Source organism: Anguilla anguilla, chromosome 5 (assembly GCF_013347855.1).
Source record: "Anguilla anguilla isolate fAngAng1 chromosome 5, fAngAng1.pri, whole genome shotgun sequence".
Lineage (NCBI taxonomy): Eukaryota > Metazoa > Chordata > Actinopteri > Anguilliformes > Anguillidae > Anguilla > Anguilla anguilla.
The window spans coordinates 50,575,508-50,598,611 of NC_049205.1; the positions used below are offsets into that span (position 1 = coordinate 50,575,508).

The 23,104-nt window shown below is 42.8% G+C and overlaps 1 protein-coding gene across 2 annotated transcripts in view; it reads left to right on the forward strand.

The window, feature by feature from the left end:
* Nucleotides 1-23,104, forward strand: part of LOC118227768 (nuclear receptor ROR-alpha A) — a 212,837-nt gene that overhangs the window by 150,253 nt on the left and 39,480 nt on the right. The window contains exon 1 of one of the 2 annotated variants that reach the window (XM_035418631.1): nucleotides 8,456-8,805. The exons of the other annotated variant lie outside the window; for it this stretch is intronic. Coding sequence (XP_035274522.1) covers nucleotides 8,775-8,805 — 31 coding nt within the window. The 5' untranslated portion in view covers nucleotides 8,456-8,774. Of the gene's footprint in view, nucleotides 1-8,455; nucleotides 8,806-23,104 lie in introns of those variants that run through there. 2 annotated transcript variants of the gene reach the window in all.

A 23,104-nucleotide genomic window follows, 5' to 3' on the forward strand; every position in this document is an offset into this window, starting at 1 on the left:
CTTGGGAGGCATCGGTGTGTTTTGCTTTTATTGCTTTTGCTTTTGCTTTTATTATCGGACGGAGTGTAGCACAGTGGGTAAGGAACTGGGCTTGTAACCGAAAGGTTGCAGGTTCGATTCCCGGGTAGGACACTGCCGTTGTACCCTTGTGCAAGGTACTTAACCGAAATTGCTTCAGTATATATCCAGCTGTATAAATGGATACAATGTAAAAATGCTACGTAAAAGTTGTGTAAGTCGCTCTGGATAAGAGCGTCTGCTAAATGCCTGTAATGTAATGTAATGTAATTGTGTAGCAGGGTCTTACTCAATCGAACGGTGAGGTGGACCGTCTCCACTGTTTTGTTCTACTCTGAAGGGATTCATCCACAGAGAATCATCACTTTTTCACCGTTACTGCGACTTTGCGCAATGCCCTCATCTGTTATTTTAAAAGAAGAAAAAAAAACAATAATTTATCTGTGAGGCCAAAGGATACTTGCCAATAAATTGCATTTATATAGCACATTTCATCACTTTCAAGGACCTCATAGCACTTTGTCGTGAAGGACAGGGTGACTCACCCTAGCTGCCATTGATATACAGGGCTCTTCAGCGTCATATAATGCTCAGTTTGTTCATTGCAGTATTCTGGGGGTAGCTGATGATAGGAAACTTTACTTGATAGCTATTCTGAACTTTATCTTTTATAGATTTGCATGAATAACAAGCCTGCCCGTTTAAATAAGAGTCACCCATGAGCTGCTGATTGTACCTAATGTGATCATTTGTGTCGCTTCAGTGAAATTCTGTTGGTTTTTGCTTAATAACTTAAAACAAACATCCAATATGTTTGTTGCAAATGCATATATTTTATGTGATCCAGTTATTGCAGTGGTTTAATGTGAAGCAGGCTATGCCGCATGTACATACTGCAAAGCTACAGTAGACGCAGTGAAGTAAAAAGATGTCAGGTGCTGCTGAATGATATGTATGGAAAATAAATTATAAGAAAACAGGACAGTTGTCAGTTTTAAAAGCCTGCTTCAGCTGCCACATAGGAATGGCCTGTATGCAGCCTGCTATCTAGCTTTTCTACGTACCATTTAACCTCATGTTCTTTCCAGTGGCACAAAGCATAATTGCCTCTCTACAACACTTAGAACTCAAAGTTGTGTAATTGAAATTTAGCAATTGAAAAACACTTTTTTTTATACCATGTCCCCAAACCACAGCTTTCCAGCTACATTGTTAAAATGTCCAGATAACACTTTTTCTGCAGGGAAACATTTTGAAGACCTGACAAAATGATATAAAAGTTGAAAACCCATGAAGTATTTGTGTTTTTTCATACAGTACATAGATAATGTGTACAGAAATAAAAAGTAATTATTGAGACTGCTATTTTTATTCTGTTTTGGAACCTCTTTTTGAGTCTCATTTTCTTCTGAACACAGGAAAGAAAAGCTTGTGATTCAGTCGTGCCCATAAGGGTGGTGCTGTGAGGCGGTGCCCGGTTCACCTTGTCTCCGGCTCCTCGAGTTGGAGGAAACTTAAAGGTGTTCTGAAAGACTAAAAGTGGGCCAGGCTCCGAGGCCTCCCGGTGACCTACCTTGCTCAGAGGTTTTCCGGAAGCCCGGCGTCCTGACAGGCCCCCTCCTCGCCGGACCGCGTTACAAATGCGAGAGCACACACACGCACACACACACACAGACGCGCGCACGCGAGAGAGAGGGGAGCGGCCCGCGTGATGAATCGCAGCGCCGCGGCGGAGGCGTCCTCATAAGTCACGAGCGAAACCGCGCGGAGGAGCGCGCCGCGAGGAAGGCCCCGTCCGGCGCACAGCCGGGCCCCCGCGCCCGCGCCGGCGTCGGCCCGACGGAGGCCGGGGGAGCGGAGCCGCCGTGCGCACGTGCACCGGACCGCCTGAAGACCCCCCTCAATCTTGCGCGGACAGCGCTCCCCGCAGCGAGCCGTCTGTTTGCTCCCCCCCTACCCGCCCCCTCTCCTTTTTAATACAGTACTACAATCCCCTGAAAAGTTATTTCTTTCCCTGACAGCCGTAATGTTAATAAATGAGCGCATTAAGCTGACTGATCACAGGCGAGTCTCCCCGGGTTGCCGCGTGAGCTTATTCTTACCCGAGCGAAGTCCTTTAGAGATCTGTAAATCAAAGCGCGGTTACTGCCTTAAAGAAGCGCGCCGTCTGAGCCCAGTGACAATAAGCCCGTGTGTTTGGACGCTGGCTGTCTGGAGGAAATGTGGTTATGTTGCAGCGTTGAGTTTCAGTTGCCTGAACTTCCCCTCGAGATCATTATAAAGAAACCAAGAGCAACTGAACAATTATGTGTTATTATAGGTGCGAAGTGCTGCTTGCTCTCCTGTGATGCATTCTACATATGATTTTTTACGTGGGTTAAGCAGTGTCTTATGTTGCTTTGAAGTATTTTAGAAATGAATAGACAAGTACCGTATATTTACAAACACGTGGGAGATCATACAACAGCCAGAAGGTTAACTATATTGTTTTTCATGCTTCCCTCCCACTGCCGCTGACATAACTCAATAGCGGCGAAGTGGGAGGAGAGAACGCGGGCTTTGTGTCAGAGCAATGCATCACGCGCTATAGGGGGTCTGCCTCGTATGGTCTGCCGTAATGAAGTTCATTTGTTAAATTCTTCCGAAAGGCCACGTTCGCCTGCTGCCCTTTCCAGCATCCGACGCGACTGTTACCGGAGTTAGCCTGCGCCGAAAAAAAAGTGTAATCGCGACCCCCCTTCCTCAATGACTTCCCGCTTCCCGTGAAGAATAAACAGGCGCATTATCAATTTCTCATACCTGGTTATGACCGCAATTATTGCAGAGACTGCGACCCGCCCTAGTTTGTTGAAAGAAGGCGGTTCGGGGGCCCCTCTAATCACCTTCATTTTTTTGCGGAAGATGGATCGGTTTTGGGGAAAGGCGGAATGTTGCCAGTTAATTGGAATTCGGATAGCCGTGCTTCACGGTGGTAGCTCTTCTCTGTGGTGGACTAAGCCCTTCGCACAGACAAAGCAGAAGTGTCTGAGAGGCTGTTTTTGTGTGTCAGCGCAACCGCCTTCAAAGCCGCTCGTTCGGGTCCGCAAATTGCCATGGATGTGGCTAAAGCCATACAGACCCTCTCTAGCTCTGAAATTCAATAAGAAATCATCAGTGTGTGGCACAATCCGTTAGGAAACTCAAATCATACCCATATATGAACCCTGCCCCGTGCTGCTGGCAGTTTGATGCACCACCATGGCACTTTCTTTCTGTTTTCTCAGCTGTATCTGTGATCCTTTTTGCTCTGCCCCTGTCTGAATAAAGTAAAAAAAATACATAAGGAGGGTAGACTCTTTAAAAAAAAAATAAACCATCAGTGTGAAGCTGTTGTATATAACTGAACTTCTGGATGGGCAGTGAGCAAATAACTTGTATCTCGTGGAGTGATTTATCTGTATCTATTTATTATGTGCAAGTCTTCTGAGTGTGTTTTCGGGTAGCAGTTCTCACAAGCACGATTCTACAGTAGTAAAAAGGCATCTAGTTATCATCTATCTAATCATATTCTAAAGTATTTCGGTGGTCCCTCATCGTATAAGAATTGTCTTCCTTCCCAAACTTGACTTCCTTCCTTTCCGTCCACTCTCCTCAGGCTCTCCATGCCTGAATTTAGCTCATTATGCTCTCCCTTTTCGTCTCAGAAACAAATGCCCAAAGACAAAGCCTTTTCCCTGACATTCCAGCTCTATTAAAACCAGCCAAGCGGTGACCATGGCGACATCAACAACAGGAGCAACAGCCACTGCAGCTCAGAGGGACGTCTGATGTTTTCAGTTAGAGGAAGAACAAGAGGAGTTTACAACTTATCAAATTTGTTTCCTGCAAAGATGTTCCTATCGTATACCTGGAAGGGCGTGAGTTTAGTAAGGTGCAGGGCTGATCCAGCGTGTCAGTCTGTGGGATTGGTTGAGTACAGCGGGCTTAAAAATGCTTCAGACCCTTTCGCTATTCAGGGAAAACTTCCCGGCTTTCTGAATCAAAGCCCATTCTTTCAGCTCTCTCTCTCTGTTTCCCTTTATTTTATTTTGTATTCCTCCAGAGTCTCCTTATGAGGCTGTGTTGTAGTACAGTCGTGTAATAAGCGAGCTAATTAACTGACAGCCTTGATTGGGGATGCTGGGCTGTGAATTATTCAGTCTGCCTGGGGTCGACCGAGCCTTGAGTCAGGATGGCTCCGCGCGCTGTAAGCTTGAATAAGCTACGCAGAGAGATCGCAGCTCTCCAGACTTCAGGAAGGAAGAATAACAAAATGTTTTACGGCATAAAAAATTCTGTGAGTAGTTCTGCAGTGCCCCTGTATTAAAGTTAAATTCTTTCCACGCATTCTGCTAATGGATGATTGAAATGTTTATGTGTTAGTATTATTTGTATTTTTTTCATGCATTTTCATTTTTTTTATACAGTAAAATACAATCGTTAAAAGAGAGAATAGGGGAAAAAAACGACATTGCCAGTAGAATTAACTTCTAGGGAATTAGCTTGTCATCCTTTTGGTAGAAATGGTAAATATTTTTACTGTAAGACTGTGATTTTATTTTCAGGGGCTTCTTGAAAGCTAATTTTCCATGGCCTGGGGAATTATTCCAGCTTGAAAGACGGTTCCGATGTTCCCTGATGACTAAACCCTTTTTCTCATCGCCTCACTTTAAACACTAACAGGGCCATATGCATATTGTCAGAGAAGCCTTTCATACAAAATAATTCTAAACAATAACAATAACACCCACATAACACACACACACACACACACACGCATACACACAAGCACACACATACACACAAACACACACACACACTAACGTACACACTCACACACACATGCACAGTCTCTCTCCCTCACACACACACACACACACACACTGGTTTAATGAGAGGGGATATTACAGAATTATTCTGGCTTTGATGATGAAGTCACTGTGTCAACATTTCCCATTTAGATTGATCTGAAAAAAGGTTCGTATCGAGCCTGCTTTTGTTTGTAAGCAGAGTGATGCGTAGCCTCTCTCTCGGTTTTTCCTTGATTGCTCCGTAACTACAGTACGTCTCCATTTACGGGCAGAGTTTAACCGCCCTGGGGTAGCGCAGATGGAAACAGCTGCTTGGTAATGAAGCGTAACGCTACACAGACCGACGCTCTCTGTGTGCCAGAGCCCACGCCGGTCCCCTGCGCTGCGGCGGCGGCTCTCACCCCGGAGTGCCGCCGCAAACCCATTAAGGAGCCGAGCGCCAGATCTCTCCTCCTTCCTCCTCCATTTTGCTAAAGCTGCTGTAGAACGTTAACGAATTGTTCGATTTGGAGCGAATGTCCACAGGTGTGGGGAGGGCATCGGAGCCCGCTGGAGCCACCGCAGGGTCTCGTGGCTTTGTGGCCATATTGATTTTAATGAAAAGCGTTTCAGAAGTCTTACTAAAAACACCTACCTTATGATGTAGCATCGTGAAACTTTATGTACCCTCGTGTGAATGGAACATACTGAAATATATTGTAAATATGTGGACCTTTTGGAAAATATAACAATAAGTATATCTCACAACCACATGTTTTTTAGAAAAGTAATTTGCAACATCTGAACATGGTGGTAATTTTTATATAGCCGCTCATATATTGTGAAGTGTTGTATTATCTCTTCTGTATATATGTGTGTGTGTGTGTGTGTGTAGTATATATTCCATTCCAGTACTTTCCTTCATTTGCATTAATGCTTTTCTACGTACTGTACACAGTGTCATTAATAGATTATGATGAAAGACAAATGTCAGAACTCATATCGCAAATCCATTTTATATCAGAACCATTTTTCCTTTGGTCAGTGGTTTAGAAGAGTCTGGCTGAGTCAGCCCTGTGAGACTGACACGTTAGATAAAGTCATCTCTGCACAGTTGGTGGGCATAATTATAGGAATGTCTCCAGTGCTTTAGACAGAGCTGCCATTGACATGCTTCATGGTGGTGCAAAGGAATTTGAACTGTAGGGACACAAGCAGCCACGTCTTTCAACACAAACACATGGCCCTTTTAAGGGTTTCAAGAAATAAGTGGAGGTTGCATACTGTGCCTTGGAAAACAGAAATTAAGACATTGTTAAAACAATATGAATGCTGGACCATAATTAAATTGGGTTCTTTCTAGCAGCAGAAAATGACCTTTGCAAACTGCTTTCCAGCACTCTCACGCTGCATCTATGCTTTGTTGTAGTGGATAGTGAATTGAGCTTGTTCTGTAATTACAATATTTCAGGCACAAAACTGATTTTTCCTACAAAGAGGTCAATATTTTCTCTACTCTCTCAAGCTCCCGTGGCTATAGAAGACATGCACTTGGATTGTGGATTGCTGAAGCTAGCAAATGCGACCAGGTCAAATGTAAGCCATCCAAACACAATATTTTCATATAGCTGCACTGGAAGTTACTGGAAGGAAGAAAAAATACCTCATGTTTATTTCTATCAAATCTGGTGCCATATAGAAGGTTGTGTGTGTGTGTGTGTGTGTGCGGTGTGTGTGCGTGTGTGCTTGTGTGTGTGTGTGGGTGTGCCTCATCTTTTCAACTGACTTTTCCCGGTTGGGCCCCAGACATAAACATGAGTAGTTTGGGACCTGTCTCCAGGGCCCAAAACAAAAGCAGCTTATGCAATATCCACCCATACATGCAGCTTCCACACAGAACCCATTTCTCTCAACCCTTCCTGTATTCAAACCTTGTGAAGGACCCATGGAAATATAGAATGAAGAACAGTACACAAGTAAAGTGCACAGCTATGTGTTTTGTCTCTCCAATGATGTCTCTCACATACTGTATACCCTTTCATCTCTTTATATCCCTCTCTCTCTCTTTCTTGTGCAGTAGTACTTCTTGATAGTTTAACTCATGTGCAAGCAGTAGCACATCACTTCTGTTGTGTGAAACGCTTGAATCTTCTCTTCGTTGATGGTGGTGGACACCACCATCTGCACTGTGTGATATGCCTATGATTTAGAGATCCAAAAGAATTATGCTGTCTAATCTGCCTCAGAAAACTTCATTATTTAATTTTACATGCAGTTTGTGTGCGTGAGAGCTCTTTCCTCTTCTAGCAGCCGCACAGTGCGAGGTTATGTTGACGCCATAGTGATGAGAAGAGCTGTATGGATTTTTTTTTTCTCTACAGATGACTTGGGATCTTTTTGGCTGTTTCAGATGCGTGAGTCGATTCTGCAAACAGTTGAATGTGGTGAAGTTTTCGTGATGAGGCAGCCCAGTGCCTGATTTGAGGGACAGCTCTAGAACATGCCTGGGCATAAAACTGCTTGATGGAAACAGCAGAAATTTGTACTTTTTTTTTTTTTTTTTTTTTGGTATTCTCTCCAGGCAGGCAGCGCCCACTGACTAAATGTTGACACTGCAATTATGGCAATAATGTACATATGGAGGGATACGAGCCGACAATATCCGCCCTGCACAAGTGTGCATATGGCACTGCGAAATCGAGTGAAATAAAAATTAACCGAAGGAAAACTGGAAAGTAAAACAAGTGAGCGCAAACAACGGATAGGAAAAGGAGGAAGGATTATCATCAGTCGAAGGCTGGAAACGAAGCCGGCAGCAGTACGGACATGTTTGTCTTTAGCGGAGAGGAAGCGCCGTGTGGCCGTCCGTGTGTGGGGGACACCGGCGTATTAATGGAAATTCAAAATGGAGGCCCGCTGCTGCCAGAGCCGACTTGCGCTAAGTCCAGAATATTCTATCAGAGGGAGACAGCTGTGGCGAGCGTCTGATCAGCTTACCATACGAATGAGAGAGAGAGAGAGAGAGAGAAAGATGGAGGGTGTGTCTGTTTCCTTGCTGATCACACCTAGTCGCCATGGCATCCGAGAGCTCAGTCTACACACAGCCAGACAACACATTACTCACAACTACAGTATTTTCCGTTCCCTTCTGATTGTGCACCATCGTACCTGTCAATGATAGGCCTAGCCCACATAGTGTTACTGGAATATGAATAATTAACTGTGGGTACAGTCATTGCCTCTGAGGGCAGAACCTATGAGTTGTATCAGAGATGTCAGTCCACTTGAGAGAAATATGCTGTTCTCCAGCATCTGGAGCGTTTCTCATCCCCTTGCAATTAATCATAATAATAATAATAATCACTTTATTTATATAGCACTTTTCATACAATGGTTTGCAGCCCAAAGTGCTTCACAGAAGAGCATTTGCAATACTACTGTATGTATGAACTTCTGTGTGCTTACCCATTATGGCAGGAGGATATTGTTGATGCCAGTGAAAGATAAGAATGAGAACAAAGTCTTATTTTCCTTTTTTGCATTCTGCTTCCAAGAGAAGAGAGAGAGATAGAGGGAGAGAGAGAGAGAGAGATATGTCTGGTACAGCTACTGTTATGACTTCATTCTCTTCAAGAGATAAGACAAGACAGGGTCTTATGTGACTACTGGCTACAGACACACAGGCACAGTGCTGCAATCGGTGGGAAGTGCTCCAGGTGCCTCGCCAGATCCCTCCCAACTGGCTTTTGAGTGGCTACTCACTGCACCACTCAGAGCAGGGGAGGGTGGGGAGAAGGGCGGAGTCTCCCGATTATGATGTCACAGTCACATGGATTCTCATGTGGTCATGCTCTGAGGCAGAAACGGTGCCGTGCTAGCCAGCTGCTGCTGAGACAGCAGTGAGGGCTGTACGCTGCCGATAGTATTCTCCTATGGACTTGGAACTCAATGATGTATTTTGTGATTTCAGCTATGAAAGGTAAGAGGTCATTGCATGCTGTTGCACAATGCTGTAGAGAGTAGAGTAACAAGTTGGAGACACTGAAGGAGTAAGCAGAGAAAGGGGTGGGGGTGAGCTTGACTTCGGTGTTCGTAGTCTGCCAAGTCTATTTCAGTATCTTTTCAGAAGAGTGAGAGAGAGAGAGAGAGAGATATGAGGGAGGGTAGAGAGGCGGCTCTCTTTAAATGTGTTCATTACCTCAGAATTAAGCTGTCACAGTTTGTTTTTCTGCCTGAGTCGTGAGCGTTTTTTACACCATGAGGTAATGAAGTTAGCAAATTTTGAATGGATGGCGAGAGTTCTCCCTTTCTATTCATGTCGGGCAAATAAAACTGGCAGTAAGGGGAGTGTGAGCACTGTTTTTTTATTCAGCTGTGTGTTTAATGTGTCAGTGCTTTTAGCAGAGATTAAATAAGCCCCTGCTTTGACAGAGTATTACGCATCCGTGTATTTTCAGACAGATTATATTATATGTATTCTTGGTTGTATGTTTTATGATGAGCCAGTGAAATACAAGCTTCGAGACCCTGAGACAGCTGAAACTTCCTGCTGTGGTGGTTGGTGTGCGCAGATGGGGAGGGAGTCTGCATGTTTTTCATCCTTTCTCTCTCTCTAGCTCACACACACACTTACATACACACACACCCACATGCACACACCCACCCCCACATGCACACACAGCCATCCACACACACACGCGCGCACACACACACATGCATAATCCTGTTGTTCCAGTCTAGGCGACCTGTCAGTTCTGACAGCAGTTATGGTGAACTACTCTGCTTCCTTGTCTCCTGTGTGATTCCTGGTGGTAAGGGTGGCATTGGTGCTGCCATTGTGGGTTTTCCAGGCTCATACTGGTTTGTTGTGTTCCACTGACCTATTTTTTGGGCTCCAGGGCTGCTGCACACACCACCATAGGAACAGTGCTTGTTTATCGCGTCCCAGCGATGTAGATCCAGCACATTGGACTGAGCATGCTTAATCCACCCCTCCCCCCCCACCACCATCATTATAGCCATAACATCAGCCCTCGCAGAGCCCTGCCTCCACCAACACCACCCTCTCCCGGAGTGCAGCCTGGCTAGCTGTCACTACGCATTAGTCTCAAAGTGGCGAGAATGGAAGGGGGGAAAAGGCTTGGGTTGTACCATTTTACTGAATGCTGTTTCCAGTGGAGAGCCTGGAGCATCTGCTTCCCCTTGTATTAGTCATGTGGAGGGAATTTTATTTCCGCCACCTTGAATTTAGTTAAAATTGTGTGTGTGTGTGTGTGTGTGTGTGTGTGTGTGTATGAGAGAGAGAGAGAGAGAGATTGAGAGAGCATGCGTGTGTGTGTATGTGTGTGTGTGCGCGTGTCATGTACGTAGGTGCGTGTGTGTGCGACAAATCAATGTACATAATTACAAGAAAAAAATGCTTGGAAATTTTGCTGTAGGGTTTGATTACGGGATAACAGATAATATAACAGTCATGATGGGGTAGTCATGTGCATTATTGCAGCGTTATTATTTTAAATGGAATTAATTACTTTTTTCTGTCGTTGAGCTGGTGTGGGTTTGGAAGGGAATCAGAGCACTGGTACTTTAACATAATCAATTAATAATTATTTCTGTGTTGGGCTCTTGCTTTCATCTAATGGGTGAACGTGGCAGAGCTCTAATCTCCATGATGAACTGTCAGTGAGACAGCTGTGAAGGGGACGTGTAATGCCATGGAAGCCAGTGGCGGCAGATTTGGAGGACGCCATCTGACCCCGAGTCCTCTCTACTAGCTCTCTACTAGAGGGAAAATACCCTGGATCACTGGACTAGAAGCCGGGGGGAAAAAATGATCACAATGACTGAAAACTGAGGGAATATGTCTGGAAGCGATTATATTTTATGTTGTATTTTGTAACTTCAGTCATTCCGCAGTAACCTACCTGGGCATCGGTCAAATATTTACCACCCTTATGGTTCCAACCAGATGAATTACACTCCCATCAAACAGGTGTGATTTCAGGAAGGCTGCATTTCAGTTTGTGGCTGCAGGAATGCCATAGGACAAAACTCCTTTTAAGTCAGGATGTTTCCTCACTTATTTCCTCCCATGTCTGTCATTTATTTGGTGGCATCCAGTCCAGCAGCCTCTGCTTGCACAGTGCCTTGGTACGAAAGGCTCCTGCGTGTAGCGTAAACGTGACGATGAGCATTGTGCTGTACGCCATTGCTTCATCACAATGAGCTGTCTCCCCCAGTCTCACGGCTACGTACAGTCACACACCCTTCACAAGGGCCTAATGGCCATTAATGGAACCATCCCCCTCATTACAGAATGCCTATTGGCTGCCCCAGCTCGTCAAAATTTGGTGGAACTTCCCAATATTAATTTGAGAATTAATAAAGGACAGGAGTTGGTGAAAATGAGGAAACGCGTTTCTAATGCGTTTCATCTGAAAACGTAGCAACCCTTTGGTCGGTTTACTCATGCAGAAGACAGACATATTCAAGGTTGTTTGAAATGGCCGACAGCAAAAATATATGTATCAGTAGGGACGGTGATTTACAGGACTGTGTGTTCAGTATGGTGCCTACCAGATCGCAATCATTTGTTCATAGTCTAAAAAAAGGTATATGCAGCAGTGTGTAGTGTATTTATAATAATATGGTAATACACAACAGAGTATAATGTATCAATATTAATAATAATAATAATAATAATAATAATAATAATAATAATAATGTGTAACACACTTGAAAAACAGAGTTTGCTCATATTCCAGGAGCGATTAACAAGGTTAACAAAATGATATTGCACATTAAGGTTAAAAAAAAATTAGTCCACTAGTTATATCTGCTAAGATCAGAATGCTTAGATGATCTGAAAAACGTGCTCAATTACGACAATTTTAAGGCAGACTTTATAGTACTCAAGTCTGTTTTTAACCAGGCCCGGTTTTTGTACTGTAACATCAAATAGATAAATAAGTGTGACATTCATTTTTTTCAACGATCTTTTCTTTGTTAATCACTTTAATCAGTGTTTTCATCCTTTGAAGATAAAGGGTTAGGGACATTTTTTATATATCTGTAGCTTGAATGAAGTGGAAAGCGTTTTGCCTCTGTTGTTTGTTGACAGTTTCCTTCTGTTAATATTGCACCTCTTGGTAAACTTATAATTTCTTCACATGTTTAAAACTGCATGAAATTTGTCCCTGTCACCCAACCTCTTCATGTGAAACACACTACCCGCTTGAGTGTAGAAGTAGATAACAGGATATTGACTGCCCTTGAAAATATTGAATATTCCATTTATAGGAGCATCATGAAGAAAGTATGGTCTGACTGAGAGTTGTCTCTATAGTTTGGAGTTTAAAATGATGGTTCTTCTGTGGTGTAACTCTGGGTTTTCATATGCATGTTACATAATGTTTGTTTTGTGAGGTCTCAGCAGGGTAGTCAGTACACATGAAAATCTTTTTGAAAATTGCATCACAACAAAAAGTCCTCTGTCCTTTCATGTTTTTTCCATTCTGAATTATTTGTTGTGATTTACAGTAGTAGTCAATAATGATGACAATAAATTTCAAATCATTTTTGAACTGATTCATGTAATAATTTGTTCCATAATTTTTTAAAATCATTTTTGTGATTCTCTGAACATTTGGCCATGCGTGTCACTTTATGCATGTGTCGGATTCACCCATTCTATCGTTGCTTTGGTGAATACTTTATTTCAATCTGAACAGCCAAATATAAGACAACATGTTTTTGACATGGGGTATATTCATGTTCATCTGAAGTGATACCCCATCATATTTAATGCTTACCTGAATATCCTTTCTCAGAATGCTATCAGCAACTCGTTCAATAATCCTGAGCTGCTGCTTCTTTGGAACACTTCTGTCTTAAGAGTATCTCTCCTTAGGTAGCACCTAGGCCTGGTGGTCAGGGAACCTGAAGCGTAGCCAGGAGGCTTCAGGTCGAATCTCAGATGAGAACGCTGTTGTGCCATTTAGTGTTTTGTCACCATTTATTTCTTAAGTATCACATATCACGTGTAATTTATAACATAATCTAATATAGGGTAATGTACTCCTGATCATTGTTAGTCAATATAGCCTAAGTTTTAGTGAATTATGTTTGATGTTTGTTTATGCATGTTTCCTAAATTAGTGCTGCATGATCATAATTTAGGATTGTTGGCATGGTTTTATATAATTTATTAATATACTTGTAAGTACTGCTTTAATGCAGCTTTTCAGTGTAATACTTATTCGTCATTTTACAGCTGTTCTCTACAATCTACATATTTAATTTCAACACATTTAGTGTATTTTGGTATAATTTGAAAATCTGCCAACTTAATAATTGAATCAATTACTTTTTTTTACGATAAAATTTCAGGACATCAGTAGCCAACTGATTTTATGATGATCCCAACATTATTATTGCTGTGACCTGTCTCAACATCGCGCGCATCGCGCGAATCTCGTCGCGATTAACCGATCTTCAGATAAATGAATTTTCTTTTCCTTTTTCTCCCCTGTTGTTATGGTCGCTTCAGACACTGCAGCTGTGGCGCCATTTGGCGGTGAGTAATAGAGTTGAGCGGTGGCCGCTGTGTGCTGTGGTGTTCTCTTACTGCTCAGAATGATATATGGGGGTCTGGTGAGGATGGCCTCGTGGGCTTGTGCGCACCCAAGGCCGGGGGATCAACAAGTTCAAAACAAGTTCCTTCAGAGAAACGGGTTTCTTTTTTTGTCGTCGCGGTGGCGCTGTTCTCGTAAAACCTGCTTTATTTACCGTCCCTTGTGCTGCCCGTCCCTCCGTTGGCCCTTTGAAGTGGCATCAAAGGGGAGCGGGGGGAGAAGAGGCATTATCGATTGTGCGTTTTGTCTGATTCAGAGTGGGCAGAAGTATAAGAGCCGCTAGGCGGCAGGATGTCCGCTCTGCCTCCTCACCTGTCTGGTGTCTCACGTGGGCCTCAAACTCTCAGAAACGCTGCCTTTAACGCTTTCGTGAAAAGAAAAAAAAACAAAGAAAACGGCTGACTCAGGGCAACTGCGAACCCAGGAATGGTGAACATCTACAGTATTTCTCTGAAGACGTCCCGTCCTCCTACCCACCATACCCGACTAGACCGGTTGGTTTTTTTTATTTTTTAATGCCAGAGCTCTGAAGTTAAGCCGCTCCTCTCGAGAGACAAAGTTGTTCAGCTCTCGGCGGTAATCGAATCTTCGCACCGCCCGAGCGTGAAGTGGAAACCGCCAAGTGGAGCTTCGCTTTCGCTCGTCCTCCGCCTCCCTGGTCGACGGAATCGGGGGCAAGCAGCTGTAAAGCCAGAGAGCAGCGGTCCTGTCTGGACCTCCATGACCCAGCAGTGACTTACTAAGGGCTGCATCTGATGGACCGGACCGCGTCCGTGTTGTTTTTTGCATTCCTCAGCTGCCTGTGTGTGCAGAAATGAATTATGGCCGTGTAACTGCATAGCTCTACAAGAGACCGAATTCCACCCTGGCAACCCATGTGGATTTTTTAATGAAAAGGGGAATGTTCTGTCACGGGATGACACCTTAAGTAACATACGGAGTGAGACAGTGCTCTGAATGCCTGCGTGGGGCGTCTGACGAGGAGGAGTGATTCTGAGGCCTCAGACAGGTTATGGAGGGTGGGGCACCGCGGGCCCCACTGTTCCAGACAGACTGTCCCGGGACGTGGGGGGCAGAGTGTGAGTTCATTTCTAGGGTCAGGGCGGTAGGGGGGATCTTCAGGGTGGCAAATGCCTTCTCTTCCTCCATGGAGACCAGTCACATGCTGTGCACTGACTGGGAGGGGAAATAATAATAATAATACATTTGACATTTGATATGTTACATAGTGGTTGTTTTGAATGAGAATAATAACTACAGTATATTCAAGAAGTGTTATAGAATTTTCATTTTCATAGGGGATAACAGTTTACTATACTTTAACAAAAGTCAGGACAAATTACATCCAAAGAGTGAATTTGATTTCAGATAATTGCATATTAGCCCCTGTGTGTGCATCTATGCATGCATATGTGTGTGTGTAGGAAGGTATGCATAAGTTTGTGTCTGTGCATGTGTGAGTGTGTGTGCGGCTGCGTATATGCGCGCGCGTGTGTGTGTGTGTGCGACTGCGTGCGTGTGCATCTGTGTGTGCTTGTGTATGTGTGTGCGGCATGCTTGTGTGTGTGTGTATGCGTGTGTGTCTGTGTGCGTATGTGTGTTCATGTGTGTGTGTGTGTGTGGGGCTGCGTGGGTGTGCATGCATGTGTGTGTGTGAGCGTATGCGCATACGTGCATGTGTGCTGGGGGAGAGGGGAGCTGAGAGCATTTTAATGGCATATCCTGCCGTGCCAGACAGCGGGTGTCTGGCTGGACTGATTGGTATTTGGGTAATTCCATAATTAAAAATCATTGCACAGAAGTGCCTGAACTCCTGGCTGGAATTGTGAGTAGGCCTTCTTACATGAAGCTGCGAGAGAGACAGAGAGATCTGCTTTATTCCAGTGATCGCCTTCTGCTCCAAATCCCTCAACCAACTTTAAAAAGCATGCATTATAACATTGCTTGACTTTCAATGAGACAATAACAGAGGAATGGCCAAACATGTAAGTATAGTGTTGCATCGGTTATCCCAGAGATACTGCAATTAAGCTGGTATTTACATTGTGTGGAGTGAATATTACCTTCATCATAAATATGAAAATGAGGAATCACAGCAAAATGGGAAACCTTGCTTGGTATGTCATCATAAAAACACTGAAATAATTAGAAGAAAATCTGTTGTGAAATCACAAAGGCCCAAATTCTCAACTGTCTTTGTTATGTTTTCAGTATATTTTTCACCAAAACATACTGTTTTACCCTTAAACTTAAGCCACACAAATGACTCATCACATGACCTTTATGCTGTATTTTATTCTTTAAGGTCTTGATTTATGACAGGCCGCTACATTTTAACAGCATAACAAAGCACTGTCAGTATGATGTGGGGCTGTACTGTGTGTAGCAATCGCCGAGGGATGGGTGGGGGAAATTTGCGATTGCCGAGCGGGGAACCAGCGCAAGCACTATGTCGAAATGCCCTCTGAATGCTGTACATTTAAAATGTCTTTCAAAAAATGAAAGAAAAGAAAAAACATTTAAAATCGGACTTGTATGGCCCTTCTGTGGATGTGGCCCTAAATGACTGCATAAACCATTTATACCAGCAGCCAGCTCTAGGTGTACTAAAACAGTCAGAGGACAAACATTAGGTCCTTGTTTTTTCCTCAAATTGCTGTGCTGATTAAACATGGTGATTTCCTCTTCTTTTCAGGATAATTATTTGTGGGCTATAAGAGCTCATGGTAGTGGCAAATTGTCGACCATTTTTACTGCACAGAACCACACATTTCAAGCACAGGGATCTCTTGAATTACACACTTGCACACACCCAACACCCATGAATGCACACACACACTCAGTACATGCACACACAAAATCCCCTGTTTTGAAATTCTGCTTTAAAACAGAATATATGCAGAATAATTGTAGTTTCAGATATTCATTTAGAAGACGTTGCATAAAAACTCATAGCTGTTTAGTCTGGGGAAAATTTCAAATAAATGTGGCAGCAATTAATTATTTCTTGTTGTAGATCTGTACACTAACTGAGGTCCATATCTCAGCTTACACTATAGCTACATGTAGTTATGGCTAGCATTAGCATATTTGACAGGATGATAAATTGCTAGCTAGTAAGCTAAGTCATTTTTTGTGTTTAATGACCCACATGATTCAATACAGCTGGCGAGCAGGCTAGTTACACTACATTCCTTTTTTAAACTGTCTTCAAATGACAACAAAGGTGATAATAATTTGAATAATGTTCACATGTGTACAAGTACCTCTAACATACTGTGCATGTTATGTTTAGAGTAATTGTAGCTTCCTCTTATGTGCTATATGTCTTATACACTAGGGTACAAAACACATTTCTGAAAGCACATTAATGGTATAGTTATAATGTATCAAATAACTGTAATGATGGTAATGCTGTTGTATCATTGTTCAAATTTCTGAGTGTATGCCTGTGACTCTAGGAAGGAACAACTGTGGATTATAGTTTACTTATAATAGAGTCACTGCCTCTTAAACCGAGTGCCCTCTCTGCATGCACCCTTGATTGGCTGGTTTCTCTTGTGCTTTGTAAAGATGGAATGCAGAACACAGACAGCCTTGATGCTGTTAAAATGCTACAATTCAAATTGTTACTGTTTCATGGTGCAGAGGGGCTAAACGTCTGATAGCAATTAAAAGTAGGCTAATACAGCACGAAAAATCACATTCAATTTACATTAAAGACGTTTCCCCCATTCAGTCCAATGGAAACTACCTGCCGGTTTACACAAGTTTTATTTCATTTTTAATTAACCTTTATTTTACCAGGTAAGTCTCTTGGAGATCAAGGATCTTTTTTTTTTGAGAGAGAGAGAGCCCTGGCCAAAATGGAAGCATTTAAGAGAAGACAAACAGACAAGACGAACAGACATTTACAAAAGCGTCAAAAGCAAAGCAGTGTTAGGAGATGGGCTTCATTAGTAGCTGAAGCGAATGCTGCGATTACCTGTTTCATAATGGAAAATACTGCTGCATGTAAACATGTGACTTTGTGTTTGTAAGTAGGCAGGAGTGCCTGAATGATGGCTGTAATGATGGATATTGTTGATTACTCAGGCTGTCTGCTGGAGTGAAACAGAGTGTTCTCCTGTAATGACAAGGCATCACCAAGAACATTGGCCTTCGTTCTGCATTGTAAATCATCATTCTATCAGTGATTCTCATAAACATGTATATCGCATATTATTTGCAGTATTTACCGCACATTACGTAAGTCACATATGGCCTAAAGCTATAGGCAAATACATGCATACATTTAGATGCATTTAGATTGGTGCTCCCTCTCGCTGTCTCGCATGCGAAGGCGCTGTGTGGAGGGATGAGTTGTGTGTGTGATGCTCTAACCGCCGCTTCTCAGACATGCTGTTGCTAGCTTCAGAGAGAAACAGAAAGCCAGGTGTGTGTGTGTGTGTGTTTGGGTATAACTGTGTGTGTGTTTTTTTTCTTCGTGTGTTTGTTCTTTACGGTGTTAGGATGTTTTTTTGTTTGCATGGTCATTTTGTAGGTAAGTTGCCATAGTACCCCTTTCTTCTGTAAATTATGTTTCGCTGGTTAAAATGATTTTGAGAGTGGGTGTGGAAGTCTTTTTTAGCTAGACTACATCTGTGACAAACAAATAATCTTCCAGTGCCTCCTGGCCTCAACCATAATGGCTCATTTCTTTGTCCAAGAACATTTTTAGCCTTATATGAATAAATCTGCCTTTAAAATCTTTTTTGTCCTCAATAGAGGTAAAATATGTAAGTTTTTATCCCCTGAATGTTGTGATTTTTTAGGCAGAATTTAGTTGGAATCTCAAAAAAAAAGGTCTGAAAACAAAGATACTGTATGAAACTACACAGCGGCAACTGGGCAAAGCATTTCACTAATCCCGTGTGAGTTATTCAAATCATCAAACTTAATGTTGAATAATTTACTGAGTGGTGAATGATTAAATATCATAAGGAAATACATCAGGAAAATGTGTTTAAGTGAGAACAGAATACAGCTACATGTAGATCAGAAATGACAAGGCTACAGAGTCTTTGTGTCTGGTGAGAAGTGTTGTGAGTAAAACAGGCTTAAAACTGACAAAGGCATTGATTGGTCTGCACTTCAATCTTTGATCTGTATGGGAAAAAAGTTTTTTGTTTTTTTTCAGGGTTGGCAGATTATTATAATTTATACATGTGGGGATTTGTTTTCCCTAGCTTGGGCAGTCAGAAGTAAACACGCTAAGCCATTGTATTTTATTTATTTATTTTACATCGTATCTCATTACAAACGATGAGAAAAGTATGCATTATACACACAAAGGTCCAAATCCGGCATTCAATAATTGACTCGCTCGAAGGGCCTAGTGTAGCACATACGTCTGAGCGGTTTGAAAGTAAGAAACATGCTTTCCACTGAAAAGCGTAATTAGAAAGAAAGGGTGGATTCTCAAAAGGGTTAAATCATAAAATAACATCCCCATGCGCCCTTTCAGCTTTATGAAATTAAACTTCATGTGCCTCTTTTCTGGTGAATTAAAAATCTCTCCATGTTTTCTCTAGCGATACTCCACTGTCTGGGCTACAGTGGGGAAAGCTATATTTTTAATATAGTTCTTTATTAAGGTTTTGCAAAAACAGTTTGGGCCAGGACATTTTGAATGGAAAAACTCGCCCTCCACAGACCACATAGTATTCATAAGCTTTGTGATTTAATCATCAAAGAAATATTCAACTGCCATGCCCTTGTGGTGGCAAAATACCCACACTCTTCACCGGATGGATAGTATGAGAAATGTTCTTTGATGTATGTGTTGGTGTAAAATCAATTTTTTTCAAGATCATATTGATATCATTTTTTATTACCATGAAATTACTGTTTAAAGACTGGTGTTGTGAATGAATGAGGAGTCAACCCGTGCGCAGCTAGCTACTGTTCTGCATGTGTAGACATGCTTCAGGTCCTGCAAGGTTATATTTAACCGCATACATATCAGGTACAGGCTGCATGGAGCAGTAAATTATATTTAGCCGTGTCCTCACCCTGAAGGTTGGTCCATAGTTAACTAAATATACTCTGAAGCAGCAAAGTTGGAGGAATGAACACTCTTTCTAATAGTAGAAAAATAAAAATTGTCTCACAAACTTTCAACATTCATATAGAGTAGAATTGCTGGTGCCCTCCATTCAGAATCTCATTTTTTGATATGAGACTCAAGTTTCAAAGACTGTATTCTTTGATAACTACACAATAAATAAAAAATGAGCAGGGTACATGTGCGCTTTGTGTGAGCTAATGTGGCCAACATTTTTCGTTGGCACTTCATTCCAGTGTCATTTGATGCCATTTTAAAGAAAGACCTATTTTCATCTTTGTATCATGTACACTGAATGTATGCTGTTTTTTTTAAAGTAACCTCAGAGATAACAAAATCACAAACCAAACATATTTTCTGGAAAAATATATCTAAGTATATTTTTGTATTATGTGATTTAGCCTAGCTATGTGTATTTCTGGTGTTACAGTAAATGAATGCACTGGGCTTTGAAATGCTATTCGTTCTCAGCATCTCAGAATGGATTAGTGTTCTATGGTAATTCTGGCTCAATGTTTCTCCAGTGACCTGTGTTCATGTTATAAATACATACACAGTAGAAATACAGAGGGGTTTTTACTGTTGTGGTCGGAACCGATTTACTGAAGGCCATTCTGGATGATAGCTTGCTATTAATAATTGCTGACGACAGACATCATATCCATCTGACTGTACTTGGGGCTTACAAATCAAACGTATTGTTCCGGTTCGAGCTGCATATTTCTGTGGGGCTGGGATATTGGAAGCAACACTTTAGACTATTGAGGGGTGATAAGGATGAGAACCTCACAGTGGGCTGTTTTGTATATCACTGGGGGCTTGTTCATGCTGTGTCTCATTACTTGGTTGTGTCTCACATCCCATTCTCTCACCCTCAGTGTCTTGTGTGTATTTTTGGGAGGAAGTCCCAGGCCGTGCCTGGTTATTCCCGGTTCTCAAACGCTACGCGTCTTCACAGCAAAGCAGCGGTGCTGCCTGCCGGGAGTCAATTAGCACGTTCCCAGAAGCTCACTGGAGGTGCATGACAAGGTGTTACGCTACCACGAAAAACATCAAAGGCTGATTTTAAATTAAGCCCTTCATTAAGTGAAATGTTAGCCGCTGCTTGCCTGCATGTGCCTGTTCATGCAAGAGATGCACGCATGGATGTGTGCTGTGTGTGTCTGAATACATGCTTGCAAGGTCGTGTTGAGAGGAATTCAATAGAATTAATGAGAGAGCTCTAAATAACTCAGCTAATTTGCGCATCACACAAACTGTGATATGCCTAATTATTTTGTAAGCAAATTTTGCCGTGGAACGCTGCGGACCGAGACAGAAATCCGTGCAATTGGCTGATTAGGGTGCAATATCACCTCCTCTTTTTTCATTGGTGCATTCGCTGCACTTACTGTGTGTGATTGACTCATGAGTTTCAGAGCAGGTTTAGCCAAGCATGCTTTACTGATTCTGAATGAGCGCTAGAAGTGTTTGTGCAGTGTCTGGCCTGGTTAAATGTGCAATATGTCTGTTTTTTTTTTCTCCAAACATCTGGCCATAGCTTTCTGGGAAAGGAGAGGAGAGATAAGATAGACTCTCAATGAGAGTGCATCATTTATCGTCTTGTGAAGAACTGTGACTCTAAATTCCGTGCCTTTTTCTGTCCCTTTCCGTAATCAGCAGAGGAATTTTTAAACCTATTTTGATACCGCACCTGTGGTCCAAGGGTGCTTCAGCTTCACAGACAATAAAGCAGCGCTTCCGTGAGAAACGTGAGGACTGCACGCAGTCTAGGGCGACGCTCTTTTCGCGTGGATACACGGGGAGAGTGAAAGATGGAGGCCTAAGGTGCTGAATAAACCTCAGGGGCTGAAAGGGAACAGAGCAGGTGTTGGGCCCTCCCTCCCCCTCCCCCGCCTCCTGGCTGTGAGCTCAGTGGCCATTGCTGTCTCCGGATGACAGATCTGATGTGGTTTTCTTTAATAGCGGGAGGTTGGCTCCCGTGACCTTGCATCACAGGCCAGTGCCGGCGCAGATGACCGAGTGTGCTGTGTCTGGCTGCAGGGAGGAGCCCGAGTTCTCACCGTGGTGACCTCAATCCACAAGCTTTTTTTTTTTTTTTTAATGGGGGGGGGGGGGGAGAAAATAATTCACGGTTGCATTTAGCCTTGGCGTTAAGGGTCTGATCATAATGGTTATGCTTACTTGAACGGAATCCAAAATAGACTGTGGCTGGAAGACTTTGGAAGGAGTTCAAGCTGTGGTCTTTGTCCTGCAACATGCTCAAAAAAAAGGGCACAAAAAAGTACCTCAGAAAAGGTACCCTATAGGTTTGCAAAATGTACCCCTAGCCATAGATTTGATAATTCATTTTCTATTTTTTTTTTGCTTGTAAAAGTCACTTATTGGTACCCAAGTAAAACATTATTGTAACTTTCAAACTGAATCTTCTCCTAAAAGAACAGAAATATACTTGTAATCTACCTTTATTTCTGAGAGTGAACCAGACCGTTCTTGAGAAGACTGCTTTAGCTCAATTTGCCATGGAAGCTATAGTTAGCTATCACTATTGGACATTCCACCATGAACGCAGAGGACACTGAGTGGCAGAACTGAATGTGTTCACAGGAAGGCATTTGGAGTGTGTCTTTCAATCGGATGGGGTGCGCTGGGTAAATTTAACTCTTGTTTTTGGAAGTCTCTGGAATCTAATGAGTTCATTTCAGAACTAGTAAAAGCAATGAGCTTGACAACAACAAATTAACAGCTTGAATGTTGATGAGTGGATGAGTGTATAAATTATTATATCCAGCTCAGGAGAAGCACTTTATACATGAAATTGCTTCTTTCACCATTGCTGCTGCAGAAATGCTTTGATGTCAATGAAGTTAGTTAAGGTTCACTAAGAATTTGATGCACTCAGTCTCAAAGACTTCAGAGCATGCAACATACTGCCAATCAAGTCGACTGTAGCACCGCAGAGAATGTGATACTGTCTGGGTAGGGATGGGTATCCTTTAGATTTTGCCGATACCGGTGCTAATACAAACTTTTAAAATGGTGCCTAAACGGTGCCTGATCCAATACCTTCTTTAAAATAAAGAGCAAATGGTGTGTGTGTGTGTGTGTGTGTGTGTGTGTGTGTGTGTGTGTGTGTGTGTGTATGTATGTGTGTGTGCCCGCATGCATGCATTCATGTGTGTATATTTGTCAGTTTGTACGTGGGTATGCTAGCGGGGGAAAAAAGGCGAACAGGGATCACAGTCACACGCATTCACTTTCATGTTTCGCATTTGCAGCGGTCCGGCATTTCAAAGTCAGCACTGCAGCCCCGGTCCCCGCGCGCCGTGTCAGCTGCTCAGCCCGGCCCTTAATGGCTTCGCTCTGACAGCGTGCGCGGTGAGCAGATGAGGGACGGCCAGCACTTAGAGAGAAGGTCACATGCAATGTTATGTAACAGGCTCCGATATGACCACGCTGACCGCAGCCCTGATACCAGCCCCTACTGCTCCAGCCCCTATTGCTCCAGCCTCTAATGCTGCAGCCCCCTTTGCTGCAGC